This window comes from Cibotium barometz, chromosome 11, assembly GCF_041138505.1.
Source record: "Cibotium barometz isolate CiBa-2024 chromosome 11, ASM4113850v1, whole genome shotgun sequence".
NCBI lineage: Eukaryota > Viridiplantae > Streptophyta > Polypodiopsida > Cyatheales > Cibotiaceae > Cibotium > Cibotium barometz.
In genome coordinates this window covers 44,278,983-44,296,097 of record NC_141056.1, presented here as the reverse complement: position 1 = coordinate 44,296,097, position 17,115 = coordinate 44,278,983, and the positions used below count along the sequence as shown (strand labels likewise).

The 17,115-nt window shown below is 38.6% G+C and overlaps 1 protein-coding gene across 1 annotated transcript; it reads right to left on the bottom strand.

Annotated features, from left to right (window-relative positions):
* Window positions 1–2,503: 2,503 nt before the first annotated feature.
* LOC147634214 (jasmonate-induced oxygenase 4-like) lies at window positions 2,504–15,457 on the bottom strand. Its single transcript, XM_086805639.1, has 6 exons — window positions 15,182–15,457; window positions 14,812–15,065; window positions 14,278–14,602; window positions 13,756–13,857; window positions 2,866–2,979; window positions 2,504–2,617 (listed from the first exon to the last, which is right to left on the bottom strand). Exons 1-6 carry the CDS (start codon window positions 15,455–15,457, stop codon window positions 2,504–2,506), a joined length of 1,185 nt encoding a protein of 394 aa, XP_086661765.1.
* Window positions 15,458–17,115: the final 1,658 nt, after the last annotated feature.

Sequence of the window (17,115 nt, the reverse complement as noted above, 5' to 3'; positions counted from 1 at the left end):
CTGCTTCAAGCCCCATCTCCTACATGTTGGACCATCCCGCATCTCAAACTTTGTCCTAAACATCAAATAGATTCCTCTATGATTTGATTATCTTTGAAATAGTATTAAATAGAACATCAATCAATCATAGACAATTTCATAAGCCCCCTCCTTTCTTTAATATTTTATTTTCTTGACACCTTGACAAGCTGCGTTCTCTCTCGTTTCTCTGTCTCTTTTGTCTCTCTCTCTTTCTGGGGGAAGTGATCGCTAAGCCCTAATGAAGAGCCTGCATGGTAGCATGGGCCTACAGGCAGAGGACCGCAAATGCATGGACAGCGCGAGCACCTCTGCAGAAGGAGCGAATTAAGCACTGCGAACCGCACCCAGCCGTGTGCTTGGCCGACCATGGACGGCGGCTCCATCATCATGACGCCTCACAGCCAACCGCCTGCAAGGCATCGCCCAAGCAGGCCCGCCGCCTGGTGGTCGGCCCCGGTCTCTTCTACGCATAGTGGCCGATCTCTCCAACCTGACTCTGTCCTTTCTAGCGCAGGCAAGCCTGACTCTGTCCTTTCTAGCGCACCACCGTCCACCATCCGAACTATTCACCCGCAACACGGCCGACTCACTCCACGGCAACCACTATCTCTTGTGTTGATCACAAGAGAGACACGTGCTCTCTGTCTTTCTTTTGTTGCCTTCCCGCTACATTCGCATTGGCCATTGTGGTTTTTGATACAATCTCCCCCCCCAAAAAAAAATCAATCAGGTTTTTATTGGCTTGATGTATGATTATAAGCATCTTTATAAAAAAAAGTAGTTGCGTAACAAACCTGCTTAGTTCTATTTGACATTCGGCCCCACCACGTATATGCTTCCCTTCATGAGTTGATGGATGACCGCCACCAAAATCACACTCCCTAATCCAATTTGACCCTTTCACACAACTATGCTCTTGATTTCCTGTAACAAGATGGCTGACAACCATCACGTATAAACATACTGAGCACCAACCAATTCACCCACCCATTCAAAGTGGAGGTTAGTACATAGTGTGATCATGTCTACTTCTACCATGAACAACCTCACTACAGCCAATTCCCTTACCTCCTCTTATGGACAACTTTGTGAGTATCCACTCTCAACATACACCACCATATATAGTGTGAAGAAGAAAAAATCCTTTCTCCATTGCTCACTTTTGCACATCATGCATTAGTTGTGGCAAGCAAGTACAAATGAGCCAACCCCAACCTGGAACTACATAATCGGCACAAATGTTGTTGTTACTACTATGGCAAGCTCAGGGGGGTAAAGACATTCCATTTAGTGGGAATCACATGAGAACTCCAAAATTTCTCTACTCTCGTAGATGTGGGAAAGTCAGCCCATAATAAGCTTGTAGAAAATACAGTATTGTGTCCTTTGTACACATAGGGGTGTTCCACATTTTTAAAGAGCTTCTTAAACACCCTACACAACTCACACATGGGCATCAAATTAGATCCCATAGGTTTATCATAGTTTCTTTAACCTATTTAGCCTCTTTCTTTTCTACACTCACCGATGTGGTCGAAGAGAAGAAATGAACTCAGATGTTGTTAAAATGTTTGCTTTTATAGCAACATGATAAACTTGGGGTGAGTTGTCTTCTTCCCCACTATCACCCCCATGACCTTCTTAGCAAAACACATCAGTGTACATTACATAAAATGAAATGAATACTACTTTTGTGTTGGATGCACCTTGATCATAATCCAAGTTCTCCTCGTCTTCAAAATGTTCATCTCTTGGTGAGGTCTCAATGTCTTTCTCAAGGTTCAAGCCCCTTTTTGTGGCTGGTTTGTCCAAGCCCTTCTCTCAATCTCTCTTCTCCTTTTCATCTTCTTTGTTGAAGACTGGTCTTCTAGCTTTCCTTTTTGCTTTTGGGTATAGCTCTGAAAGTCTTACGAAAATAATAATAAAAAATAACTATCAGTACTAAATGATGTTCTTACATTTGTTACAAAAGTTTAATGAAGTCGCTACCTTTACGTCAACCTTCTTCACTTTAATAAACATTTCTAGAAGGATACTCAAGCCACCATGGTGTAACCATGACCTCCCATTGTGTGAGGCCTCCTTCTTCCTACCACGCATCTAGAAACATGGTATGTGGACCCTTCTCCACTTGCCAGACCTGCTGCTCATCAAGATTTCCCTCAACATGCATTTTAGGCAACCACCCAAAAACTATAACGGCAAGTAAGAACATGCTACAAATACATGGAGACAAAAAAGCATCATTACTTTGAGATTACCTATACACAAGACAATGTACCGACATTTGAATCTATGGTTACTTCTCCGAAGCAGCAGAGCTCTTCATCTCACTTACAAGTTCTACAAATGCCTCATGGAAATGCAACTGTCGACAAGACCTAAAGTACTTAACTGCATCACCTAGAACTTGTACTCCCCTTCCATTAACATCCACATCAAGTTGCATAACTAGATCACGTGCAAGGTCTATCATTTGGGACTAGTATGTTTCCTTAGAAATGTACTGCCTCCAAGATATGTTGTCCCTTGGCAGGCCCCAATCCAGTTGTTCCCTCTCATCCTTAGTGAGGAGGACAATCAAGATCTCTTTTTCCTACAACATGTTAACAAAAGAATTATTCATACATAAGAGAGTCCCAACAATGTCCTTAAAGTCCACTTAATTCAAATGAATAAGAAAACCCAATTCTCGCATGAGATTTTTACCGCTGCAAGCATTCCAAGCTTGTCCTCTGTGACTGCCTTTGCCTTTTCCCAATTCACTCAGTATGGAACTTGGAAAAATCCTTCACCATTTTTTGGGTTTTCTAAGGATGCTTGCTTGTATCCTTTAATCCTCACCTTGTCCTTTACCTTTTTCATTGCCTTGGTTCTTGTTTCCTTGCACTCTTCCAAGGATAGAGTCGTAAAGTCAATTTTTGACATTTCTTTTTCACATTTTTTGTTGAGCTCCTCCTGAAAGAAAGCACCAAATGCAGTGAGATAATGCAAACAAGAAAGTAAATGAATTTAAGAGTAAGAGGAAAAATAAAGAGAACAAACATGTTACTTACTCTAAGGACAAATTGAGAGAGTGTTGACATTGACATATTGTACCAATGCTTTGTTCTAGCCAATCTCTCTTGTGCTAAAATTTGATTGATCCATCAATTCTTCCTCACTAAAATAGTGCATAAGAGTATCCATTCTAGATGGACCAAACTTACACATGAGAAAGATGTCATTGGTGTGGAAGAGTATGTGGCACATGAGTACAAACCAACCTATAGGAACATCAACATATTTATTGACTATGTTTTTGCATGTACATGAAACAAAGGGAAAAACTTTGTGGTGCACCATCCAATGTGAGATCGATATAGAAAACCCAGCATAGTTGGAAGGGGAGGAACAAACAGAAGCAGATACTTTTTTTGTTTTCCCTCCACACTATAAAAAGGAAAAACAAACTGTGAGCACAATTCTTTACTAATTTACGAAATTATGATAAGTAAAAGAAACTAAAATCTTACCTCTCCTAATTTGGTTTCCCCATGCTTTCAACCTATGGTTTCCATCCCATATACAAGGAACTTGTTTCCACTTAGATGTGTCCACTCACGCTTTCTTATAAGATCAACCTCAAACACTTGATTTACACTCTGCCAAACTGGCCCCCCCAACTTCCCCAACTGGCAACATTATCATCTGATAGTAGCATTTTTGGTTTCTCTATCCTACTCAATTACACAAGAAAGTCTCCCCTTGTTGGATCATAATCCTAGGAGTCAAAATTGGAAGCCAGAAGTGTAATATTGGCTCCAATTTGTTCTCATTGAAGGATTAGGTATAAGATGACATAAAGGGACATAAGGTGGTTCAATTTCAACCCAAACAGTTATAGACTCCATACATTTCTACAGTATGTCCATTTGAATGTGCCTCCTGAATCTTTCCACCCCTGCATCCATTTTTCTTGTTTGTGGTGGACTAGAAGCATTATCTTGATGTTCAATGAGTTGGTGACTACCTGATGCTTCACCCAATGATCCCAAACTTTGTGGAGGTAATTCATGAATAACACTTTGTCTTACTCCTTGAGACCTTTGCGTATGTTCTTCTTGCACTTCAAGGACAGGGTGAGGTAGGGTAGAGGTGTGAGCTGAGGAGACCTCTAATTGCTTACCATGTGGATTTGCAGCTTTAGTGACCTTTGAGTTTCATTGGGACCTGAGGGGGTATCGATCACCTCGGCTAGATGTAGACATCTGCTAAAAAATAAAAAGATTTAAAGTTAAGGCCCATCAGAGCTAATAAGGTTAAAACTCACTCAATGAAATTAATAAGATTCAAAGTTAAGACCCATCATCTCTTCTTCTGCAAATGCAAAGCCGTCCTTAAGAGGGAAAGCACAGGCACAACCATACAATTTCTAAAGCTAATATCATAATGTAAGAAGTACATACTCGGCAAAACAATTCGTCCTATGTCAAAATAACTACATATTACATGCAATTAGACATTGTAAACTGAAAGCTTTTAACCTCTAGGAGCCATTAGGTCTCAACTGCAGCAACAAACTAAACACAACACCTACTAACAGAAACCCTTGAAGTGATCCACCATATGAAATTCTACTACAACTACTTTGAATGCCCTATTGCAGCAGTCTCGTGGCACACTAGCATGGCACCAAACCATGCCCAACACCACCTTGCCCAACATCGAGCAGCATCACCACCGTCGTGCTTCTCCAGCCCAAACTGCCACTGCCAGGAGCTTTTTCTCCACAAGGTTTGCATAGACAAGGCAAGACTTCATGATATTAACACTTGCCGTGTCTGTGGGTGCCAAAGTTCAAACATTTGTGCAAGGTCTGGTGGCACACTAGCATGGCACCAAACCAGCAGCCCACCACCATTCCCAACACCACCTTGCAACATCGAGCATCAACACCATTGTGCCACTCCGACCCTCACCTTGCCAATACCCAAGCATCACCACCACTACTAGCACAAGGTCTACACAGATAAGGCAGGTCTTCATGCTATTAATACTTGGCCTATCTGTGGGTGTTGGAGTTCACAGAACTGTCAAAGGTCTAGAAAGATGAGGGTTCACACCCAAGGAGTTTTTACTTTTGCCAGGTCTGCGCAGACAAGGCAGGTCGTCATGCCAGGTCTTCAAAGACCTGGCCTATCTATCTCCATGCACAACAACGCAAAGCAACTATAGACGCGCTTGATAGATGCGCAAAATAACAGGCGCATCTATAGGCGTTGCTTGAATAGAGAAATTATGGGTGCATCTACAGCCACGTCTAATAGCGCGTGTATTTGCGCATGTATTGATGCGTCTATTAGGACGTCTACACTGAGAATCTAACATTGCGTCTAACATCGCGTCTATTTACATGTGTATTAGGGCATCTATTGACGCATGTATTAGGGCGTTATTGGTGCATCTACACTGAGAATTAGACGCGTATTTAGACGCAAAATAGAGAGTACAAAAAGTGAGCTTTTGGTGTAGGCTGGTAAATGTACATCACTGCTTTTCAAAAATTGCCCATGATTACCAAAGCACATAATTTTAACAAAAACATCAATGCTTTTTTGCAAACCCACATATACAAAAAATAAGTGAGGTGAGGAGAATGAGACAATATGTGAAATATTTTAGCCAATATCAATGATGGGCTACGGTTCAATCTCATCCTCAATGAGATCAACCCTTGCCAGACTATCTACTTCAAAATCCAAACAAGTGTTTAGATCGACAAATACATTCAACCCACTACTACTTGTGCTACTCATGTGCTCATCGAAATCAGCATCACCAATGGTAGGCTCGTCCTCAGGGGTAATGGCCTCAATATCTGTATCTCCTATCACATGATCATCCTCCTCTCTCGTATCACGGTCATCATCACCTCCATGGCCATGATCATCCTCCATATGCTCCATATTTGTAAATGTACCATTAGGGGAAGGTTGAGGTCTATAGGGGTCCTTTAAGCTGCCATATTATGATTTTAATGACTTTTTGTTAAAATGTTAAGTTTCTTTGACTTTAGATACCTTCTTATTCTTCAAATGGCTAGATACCTTCTTATTCTTCAAATGGCTAGAAGTTTGAATTTCAAAGTTTTCCGCCAAAATTGAATTTAAAATTGAGTGGGCAAAACCATATCATGTGACATATCTATGGAAAGAGCTCTTTGAGGCTGGCTGTGTCGGTCCCAAGAACAACTGCCAAACTACCGTAGTAGGTGAGATCGGTGAAATTAGCAACCGCCTCTCTACCCACGGAACATGGGGAGGGGGGAAGGAACGGCTGCGCTCCTAGTGATTGACTCTGGGAGTTGCATCCCACCCTAAAAACTATGAAGAAAAAGAAGGATAATCATTCGCCGCATTATCACCAATCATCCTTCGAATGACGACGCCGCGGTCGCCCATAGTAGGAACCACCAAATCAGGAGGTCCCTGAGAACGCGTGCGCATGCAACCACATCATCAAGAGAACATCATGGTTGCCAAGTGTATTATGTTCTTAAGCACTAGTACAGTAATACGAGAATGATTACTCTCTTAGCATATATCATTAATTGAAAAGGTAACCTATACTGATAAATGAATACATAACTGATCATACACAGTGCGACATGATTAATGCTTCATTAACACAGAAGACTGCTAAATTTTTGCATGAAAGGATGATTGATTGACTCATTGATGGCCCTTGAATACACATGTATACAGTCTTTAAAACAGCTACATGGTCATGGGATTCAGACAGGCACACAACCTCCCATTTACACCCCTTGAGATCTCGTAATGACTATTCATTTAAGGTACGCATGTGGCATTACACTTGCAGTCCGTACTTGCAGTGTGCGATCTTGTAGTGTGCAGTCCACATAACAGTTAACACCATCCATTGCCAAATCTAGGCATATGAGGCTCTTCTTTAAACTTAGGCCATGTATCCTTAATGTGTCTCCATATGCAACAAGGTTTGTATAAGATGCCATCAATGGATCAAGTTTTTTAGCATACTAAGTCATTAGCGACTTGCACTTGAACATGTGTTGGATTCTTAGAATGATTAGAAAATGCCTTAGAATAATGGTTCCACCTTGGAAATCTTGTCATATCACTATGAGCACCAGATTTTACACACATTTTGGACATGTAAGTGAGTGAGCATTCACCAGCATCCCCACATGGAAGAGGAAATAATCATTGGATCCTACATGTATACACATGTAATCCATGCTATTGGAACTTAGAATATTCTTTCCATCATCTCGTGACTTAGGCATGGAGTTTAATATCATATATCTCAACAACCTTACATAATTATGATGCATGATGTGTTGTTAGCTAGTTTATTTTTGAAGAGGATGAGATTAGGAAAGAGAAAGAGGAAATAGAGATTACTTGAATAATTCTAAGAAACTGATCCAAGAGTTTGAAGATGTAATTCTTTGGACATTGTGCCTTTACAATCCTGTCTATTACTTTAAACATTGCTTCAATTAGCTCACCCACAAAATATTCTTATACATGTGTCCCGATATCCTCTTGCATGTGTGGCTCCATATCATCAACCACCAATTCTTCTCAATGTTATCATTGTTATCCTCTATATGTGAATAATATTACATACCTTGTGGCTCACATCCATTTTAAAAAACAATTGTATGGCCTCATCCGACACATGTTGAACTCACATTTAGTCCATACATCAATATACATTCTATTAAAATGATCTCACTATGAGAGGCAGGCTTTTTCCTTGAAGACATAAAATTGTTTACATGCTCCATTGACAAAAGGAGGAGATATTAAGAAAATGTTAGGGGGGATAAAGAGAGATCAAGGGCATTTCTCAGAGAGATGAAGAGAAATGTTATGGGGATATGAAAATGTGGGTTTCTTTTAAGTAGGAGCATGAGCTATGAGTCAAATTTGTTAATTTTTATCCATTTATTTCATAACTTACGGCGTCATTTTAACCATTGACATAAGGGCATCCATAGTTGTTGACAATAATACCAACCCTTAATACCGACAAGTATACTGACATTGTAAAAAAATTAGCATCAACATTTACACTGATGACAAAGAATTAAGAAACAGGATATGTTTTGTGAGTTGTTTTTGTTTGAAACTCAAAAAACCCAAAAGTCTCATGCCTCTTTCTCTCAAAAAAAACAAAACACCCCAAGAGGCTCTTGCCTCTCTCTCTCTCTCTCTAATATTTCCAACACTCTTTCACCTCTTTCCCATCTCTCTCACACCTTGCTAACTCTCTCTCACACCTTGTACTATGGACTTTGTGTACCTTATCCTCCTAGTCACACATAAGTAGAGCTTCTTCGAGGCCTACATATGCTGACTCACTAATCTAATAGCATAGCTCAAATCTGGCCTATTGATAGTCATGTAAATCAAACTCCTTACAATGTGCATGCACAATGTAGGGTCCTCCAAAAGATTACCTATATATGTAGCAAAATTTTATGCTCTTTGCTCTAATGGCACTAAGATTATATTACAACCTATTATTTAAACCTTTGATAACATATGTCTAAGGCATACTGCGTTTGTAAAAGTCAAATCGCATCACATGATCTAATCACCTCTATACCACCTAGAAAGTATGGAAGAATCATGGCTCACCTGAATATTTTACTCAAACTTCTTCTTGAGGAGCATATTCACCTCATAAATGTAAACATCAATGTCCCTTGTGACAATCAAGTTATTAACATATATGACTACTAGCATAATGCCCTTGTGAGTGAAGTGAAAAATCTATAGATATCTAAAATCCATAGTAACAAGATGCTATCATATCTTATTTGACCATACTCTAGGTGCATGCTTCAAGCCATATAGGGTCAAAGCAAGAGTTAGGTGGTTCAAAAAGTGGTGTCATTGACATTCCTTTGTTAAGTGCTAACAAGGAGAGGTTAAAGGTAATAACAAACTAGTAAGAAAGAATATTAAGAATTGTAAAAATAAACACTCAAAATTTAAGACTGAATAGTTACCATGAAAAGAATATTTAGAATTCATGCTATCATGGAAAGTTCACGCACTCATGGGAGCATGCTCGTGTGTGTTAGGAAATTTTGGAGCATGATCATGCATGTGTCATGCTCTCTCTCTTTCTCTCTCTCTCTCTCTCTCTTCTCATATGATTATCTTAATACAATAGATCTCTCTCTTTCTTTCTCCTCATACGCTTGTCTTAACATATCTAGGGAGATGACAAGAGAACATGCTACACATAAAATCTATCTATTTCTAGTTTTCTCTTCCCAAATCTTCATGATCTCACGAGACAAATTATTCTAGCATGGCAGACTCTTATTTCTCTTGTGCTCAGCTTCTTCATCTATGTCCCTGTGGCTCACAAGAGTTGTGCTACATTCATGAGCTCTTTCTATCTTTATGCTACACACACACACACACACACACATTCACACACAAAGTGTATCTCCCTCCACTTCTCTCCCTATGGTCTTTCCTCCTAAGATAGCTAGATGGCTGCAAGGAGATGTACTACATTCAATCTCTCTCTCTCTCTCTCTCTCTCTCTCTCTCTCTCTCTCTCTCTCTCTCTCTCTCTCCTATCTCTCTCTAAAACACACCACCACACCCATTGAACCTGAATACCTATTTTCTGAATAATCTTTTAAGGTCAAAGAAACTTGTAGAGTATGGTTGGTTAGGGCTAGAATATTCTAATACAATATTTTCACCTCATTTTAGGATGAATATTGATGGGCATGCAATGGGACAAGATGAATTTTTACACAATGTAGAGGTGCGAGAAAATGGAGGTAGGTTTATTCTTGGTCAGGAAGGCATTGAGAAAATAAAACATTATTGGGTTGCAAAGCAAAGGGAGATTTGATAAAAAGCCAAGGAGAAGTAAAGGGCTAAAGTGAATAGGTCCATCTTGATGACGAGAAGGAAAGAAAGAAGATTTGTAGAGTTGTAGCTAACTCTTGGTATGAGAAGATGAAGGGCCTCGACAAAGCTACCCCACAAGAAAATATTTGAAGAATTCCTCCTCCATCCCAATTGCAAGAAATCTCAACTTGAAGAAATGGGTTGCGAAAGAGTTGTGCTGGCCAACATTCGTAACACTTTGACACTAGTCAAAGTGCCCTGATCAAAAGATGAGCTTTTCTTGAAGAGGTCATCTCTAATGATAGAACTTAATGTTTATGATTTCAATGGACATGGTGGCAATAGAAAATCTATCAGCTTACCAAAGGCACCAAAGGTTCTAGTTATTCACAAGAGAATCCTTGCTGCCTAATCCTTGCCTATAAATAGAAGAGGATGAAGTCTTTCCCCTGCAAACATGCCAAAGATAGAAACCTCAAAGTAGCATCATGACACATAAAGTTAAAGATTTTTTTTTTGAATTTTGGAGATTAGAGACACGAGTCTCCCCCAACAAAAGAGATGTGTGTATAGCAAGTCGATAGGGAGATGTGCTATTGTAAAGCATCCTATACATTTACGACGAGCCTTAGTTTTGTACCCTACTTTTATCAAAGTCAAATTTAAAACACTCCTAGAGCACCTTAAGACACTCTCAGACGAGTATGAAGTAGAGTTAAAGTACTTTATACAGTGGCCCTAAAACATTTTTAACAGATTTGAAGCACTTTTAGGTGGTCCTATAGAACTTTCAATATTACAAAATAACTTGTAATTATTTTAAAGTGATAGTGAAACACTTCCAAATGGTCCTAAAGTAATTATACATCATGGTCCTAAATTACTTTACACTGGCCCTAAAATATCTTTAATAGATGTAAAGCACTTTTAGGTGGTCCTACATAATTTTCAATGGCACAAAAGCACTTGGTGCAAGTATTTTAAAGTGATATTGAAAGGCTTCCAAGCACAAAAGAACTTGTTAGTACCACTTGGAAGTACTCAATATCTATTTAAAATACTTACAAGTTCTTTTGTGCCATTCAAACTTGAAGTAATCAATATCTATTTTCTTTTGTGCCATTGAAACTTAAAGTAATCAATATCTATTTAAAATACAAGTTATTTTGTGTTATTGAAACTTTCCAAGTGGTACTAACAAGTTCTTTTGTGCTTGGAAGCCTTTCAGTATCACTTTAAAATACATTCTTTTGTGCCATTGAAAGCTCTATAGAACCACCTAAAAGTTCTTTACAGCTACTAAAAGTATTTTAGGGCCTATGTAAATTACTTTAGGACCATGTATAAGTACTTATACAAGTTTGTAAAGTCATTCGCAAAGTCCATGAAGTACTTTTAAGAGCTCTAAAGCACTTTCAGGTGGTCCTAAAGTGTTTTTAATATAAAAAAACTTATAAGTAATTGAAAGTGATCCTAGAGTACTTCTAAGTGGTCCTATAACAAGGTCTCTATTAATGCACATGATGTTTTTAAAGCTTAAAGTACTCATGTACCACTTAATAGTACTTTTGCATCACTTGATAGTACTTTTGACCACTTAATAATATTGTTAGACCACTCATTAGAAGTTCAGGACCACTAAATAGTATTTGAGGACCACTTTAAAATAGTTCAAAACCAATAAAAAGTAGTTTAGGACCACCTAAAAATAAAAAGGCTTTTTTAATGTAAAAATAACAAGGTAGATTTTTTTTAACAAAAGGTGCCTAAATCATGACCATAAAAAAAGACTATGTTTTCAAAACTTTTTAGGCACTAGATATTCTCTCTCAATGAATATCTTCTATATTAAAAATTTCTTCAAATAAATATACTAAAAAATATTTTTTTTTCAAGCGTTTCTTAAAGCCACAAGGTGGCTTTCTTTCTAACAAAAGGGGGTTAATGTTTTTTACATAAATTCACACAATATAAAGTTTTTATGATAGAGAGAGAGGGAGAGAGAGAGAGAGAGAGAGCTCACGTGCTTATCAACATAAAAGACAAGTCTTGCAATTTTGAAGAAATGAAAATGTCAACCAACGTAAAATTTCATGACACTATTTAAGAATAATTGGTTAGAATGCCTCTACCTATGGTGGAAGTTTTTGGAAAAAGAAAATTATATATCTAGTACTTTCTTATTTTAAAATTGCTAAAAATAACATAAAAATATTGCAATAGCCTTACTTCAAGGATACCTATATGAAAAAGTGTTTGTTTATTAAGTGATATATTGGACATGCCAATATCCTATGCACATGTAGAATAGTTTTTAATCGTACAGTTGTAGGTGTTGAAAAAGTATCTAATTTATTTACCGAAATCATGACTATGGAAGAGTATGTTTAAAATGTTTTTGGCACTCATTATGATCTCTCAATGAATATCTTGTGTTGATATTATTTTCCTAATATAAATTTCTTTGAAACAAAAAGAAAATATTTTCTTAAACAAAAATTTCTTAAAGCCACAAAAGTGGTTTTTTTCTACAAGACTAGTGCTAATTTCTAATATATAAATCCACCCAATATGAAATTATTGTGATATTAAGAGAGAGAGAGAGAGAGAGAGAGAGAGAGAGAGAGGAGGGGGGTGCTACTATTGTATTCACTCACTTTCAAAAGATGCCTAAACTTAAATTATCATCTTGAAAAGCATAAAGATAGGGGCTTTCCCTTCAAGGATCATACTAACATTATAATAATAGAAATGGTAGACTAGATGTAAGGGGTCGAATTTAGTGAGGAATAGGTGGGCTTTACATGTGCACCTATTAAAAGGAACAAAGAACCATCATGAAAATGTTGACTCTTAATATCAGATTAGTAAAACTAGCTTAATAGATATTCAAATATTAATTTTTATATTTTCATTTATACTGTTTAAGTAAAACCACTAGAGTGTTCCTTCTACAAAATCTATTCGAGCATTCCTTCTACAAAAATCGACTCTAGAAGAAGGAAGTAATGTCATAAGCATTAGATGATCCTAAATGGTGTATGTCACTATGGTGGAGACCAAACAATTATTTATGTATTTCTCACATCTACATATAGGTGAAACAAAGTAGATTTAGAGAATGAAAAAAACAAACTAGAACAATTGACAATGTCTTGTAAAAAAAATATATAGTTATGGAAAGTTGAAACATGTTATCTATGCTTCATGTTTTTTGTGAAAAAATTGTCATGATCATGCTAGTAGTAGTAGGCACAATATCCCATGCATATTGTATCCTAAATTGATTTTTTGGTTTGAGGGGGCACAAATCGAAATCGATTTTGGTTTCAAAGAAGAGAGGAAAAGTTATTCAATCTCGTGAGGTACAAGAGTCCCTATTTGTATATATTCGTAATAAAGAGTGCAAGATGAAAGCATGTACATATCCTTAATCCATCAAATCCATTCATACAAGATCATACGTTTATGACATAGTTAATCAAATTATGGCCACTATTAAAGCTCTTACCACTAATTCTCTTTTACAAGCTTTTCTCCTTAAGTAGAAAAGCTATTCATGCTATTAGTGACATGCACATAAAATATCAATATCATTAAGAATGAAGTGTGATATATATGTCCAAGAACATATTAAAGCGTCTCAAGTCTCTATCTATATATGATATTTGATTATACGTCTAAGGGTTGCTACCACCTTCTTTAGGGGTGATCCATGCGATATATGTCTAAGGACAATTACGCTTCAAATTAAAGTGTCTCAATCTCTAGCTAAATATGATATTTGACTATAATGTGCCAATTAGTGTGTTGTTACAACCTTCTCTGGAGGATCCAAGTGTGCAACAAGGGTCATTATAGTTTGATTGTTGCTCACCACACCACGGTGTAATGCGCTTTTGTACTTGCCATTGGTTAGCATCTATAATCAAAAAATAAAAAAGAGTCAATATATATATCAAGATGATATCCTAAATTTACAGTTTTACAAAAGAGAAGCATGGCACAAGGTGTTCACTAGTGTGTAGCCTAGTAGTAAAAGGAATTCATCTTTTAGAAAAGAGAAGCATGGCAAAAGTTGTTCACTAAAGTGTAGCAAGGAATTCACCTTGTAGGATGAGGACCCCCTACTAAGCTACATCTATTAGAGTGTAGCAAGGAATTAACCTTGTAGGATGAGGACCCCCTACTAGCTACATCTATTAGACATGATCTTTGGGTATCACTAAATATTTATAAACCTTTTTTTTTAAGACAACAATATGGCACAAGTTTGGTGGTTTTAAGTGTGTTAATGATGTGGCTCTTACAAACTGGTTAACTTAGGGCTGGAGGACTTTACCTGTAATTGATCACCAATATTGATGACTAATGCGTTGGGTATGGGATCCACTGCGAACCATTGGCCATCCTTGCACACTTGAAGTCCATCCATATCTTTGTCTTGTAGTAGAACCGTCATGCATCCATGGTCCTTGTGTCCATGTGTCCCAAGAACAAGGTCAGGTTGAGGGCAAGGAGGGTAGTAGTTTGCTCGGAAGAACAAGTTGTAATGTTGAAAAGCCTTCTCTAGATGGTCATCCGTCATACCAAGGCTTTTGGACAATGCGGCGAGCAAACTTTTGAAAAGGTTCTGTAGCTCGGTGCCGTAGGAATCCACCATGCCCCTAGAGTGGTCACATCACAAAGAGGTGTTGGGCCATTTGATATAATGGAAAAAAAAGTGTGTGTGTGTCCGTGTGTAAGGGGGGGGGTGTATGTGTGTACTGTCTCTGAGAGAGAGACTGTGTGTGTGTGTGTGAGAGAGAGAGTGAGTGAGTGAGTGAGTGAGAGAGAGAGAGAGAGAGAGAGAGAGAGAGAGAGAAAGGGGTTGGACCTTAATCCTTCGGGTTGGGAAGGCCACATGTCGAGTTTCTTCAATGAGGGGGGAGGCAGGTAGCCAAAGAGGGAGTCCATCCAGTCATTTGCGGCTCCTTGGAAGAAGTTAGTGTGGCCATATCCGAGCAAGCCTTCAGTGCTCTGATCCTTCACAGAGTAACCTTCCTTGTCGTCCATGGGGAGCTCAAAGAACTGCCTGGCTGCCTGTCTGGTCCCTTCAATAACGCTCGCGGGTATGCCATGGTTAACCACCTGCAGCACAGCAGCAAACAGTACAGACCACATCAGCTATACGCTTTTATCTCCTCTTCATTATTATCTAATCTTAAAAGCTAGCTAGCGCAGGCACGTTAATGTAATTAACCTACTTGGAAGAAGCACCACTCCTCGCAGGCTTTGGCGATCTCTTTCAGGGTGTCCGCTTCCGAGTCTCCATGAAGGCCTGCCATATCCACGAAGGGAAGGAGGCCCGTGTTTCTTTGGGCCGGATGAGGCCGCTGCTCATGGGGGACCAAGAACTCCTGGGGCACCTCCGGCACGGCCATCTGGGATAATTTCTGCACAAGATGGCGTTTCTCGTGATCCGTCACCTTCTGTGCACTCTCCGGCACAGCTAGACGTTGGCTGGAGAAGATGGTGGTCATGGTAATTAACGACGTAATTAAGTGCTAATCGACGCTCAAGCAGAGAAGGCTTGCGAAATTCAGAGGAGATCTAATGCATTTATATAGATTGCTGATTGTGTAAAACCAGCAGGGAGCAGTGAAGCATGCGGCGCCCATCGGAGAAGGCGAGGTGGCCGGCGACATTGAAAAAATACGCTCCTAGCTTATTTTGATTGCGGTTGAAACTTTTTTGTTGTTGAAAAAAGGACAACAAACATTGATGTGTGGATTCTTGACTAGAAGACAGGCCAATGCCAAGACGTCTCCTTAATTTGACCTAGTTGTTTGTAAATAATTTTATTAAATACTAGTTTCTTTCTTTCTTTTTCTTGGGAACAAGTAATTATATATATTAATATTAATAAAGACAGCCCTTTACAAAAAGTTCTCTTACAATCCTTCTCTTAGTTTTTTTCCTTTTTTCAGATCAATAATAGTTATATATATTAACTGAAACTATTCAAAAACTGCAAATACAACCAAATCAGGGCAACAGTGTCCATATTTACTACTCCTTCTCAACTTCATTCAAAATTTTACACAAAAATTCCCATCTCTCTTCTTGATGCTCCAAAAGTATTCTGGCCTCCATCATAGCTTCTGTAGTGCATCCTCCAGGGGACTGTTTTTCCAGCATCCCCCCTTTCTTGGACCAAACTTTAATAGTGGGTCTTGTTCGCACTTGGTTTTCTACGAGGGCGACAAATGTACAATCAACTTGTTTTTCTTTACGGTACCACCTTAGAGTTTTTGGTCCAAACTTGGGAGGCCTTTTCTTCCCTTCCCAAAATCTCACCTGCAGCACCATACAAACCAAAGTTAGGGGTTTATTCCTAGTATGTTTGAAGCTCACCAAACTCTGAGGCAAAATTCAAATCATATTTGTTTGCACGTTCTGAATCACCATATCCAGCTCAAAACATCTTATTTTATTCACATTACATACCAACCAGCACATGTAACACACTTATGCATCAAGTCTGACTCTTGCAAGCCTGTACATACTGCCTTCCTAAATACAATTGCATTCCTGCTAGACCAGATTTCCATCAAGATGCAAGCTCTGATGATATTAAAAACCAAACCAATATATTCATTACTAAAATTGACCATTTACCCAAGATCCAGTCCCCCCAACATGTTTGCATACCCAAGCTCTTCTCTATCCATTTACACATTTTGGACCAAGTACCCCTAATTGCTAGGCATTCCCAAAACACAAGTGATGACCTACACCTGGGACAAATGCCAATAGATACATTAGATTTTAAAGCCAGCGGAATCATCAACCATATAAAGATCCTCCAATTTACAATTAGGTAATCTGCACATGAGGTCCCACCTTTCCAAACAAAAGAACATTGTCCCCATGAAATGTGATATCCTAGCTACATACAGGCAATCATCATGGCTTTAGAATTGGAGCCCTTAGGAGATTGCTTCTCCAGGACCTTCCCACCTTTCATCTTCCCAAACAAAAGAACATTGTCCCCATGAAATGTGATATCCTAGCTACATACAGGCAATCATCATGGCTTTAGAACTGCAGCCCTTAGGAGATTGCTTCTCCAGGACCTCTCCACTTGACTAGATCTTCCAAATTGGTCTAGTTCCTAGGGGGTTCATAATAAAAGCCA

Coding starts and splice junctions, on each gene's coding strand:
- LOC147634214 (XM_086805639.1), bottom strand. CDS start 15,457: ATGACCACCATCTTCTCCAGCCAACGTCTAGCTGTGCCGGAGAGTGCA. Junction 15,066..15,181: donor AGGAGTGGTGCTTCTTCCAA/GTAGGTTAATTA, acceptor GCTGTGCTGCAG/GTGGTTAACCATGGCATACC. Junction 2,618..2,865: donor TGAAAAAGGTAAAGGACAAG/GTGAGGATTAAA, acceptor AACATGTTGTAG/GAAAAAGAGATCTTGATTGT.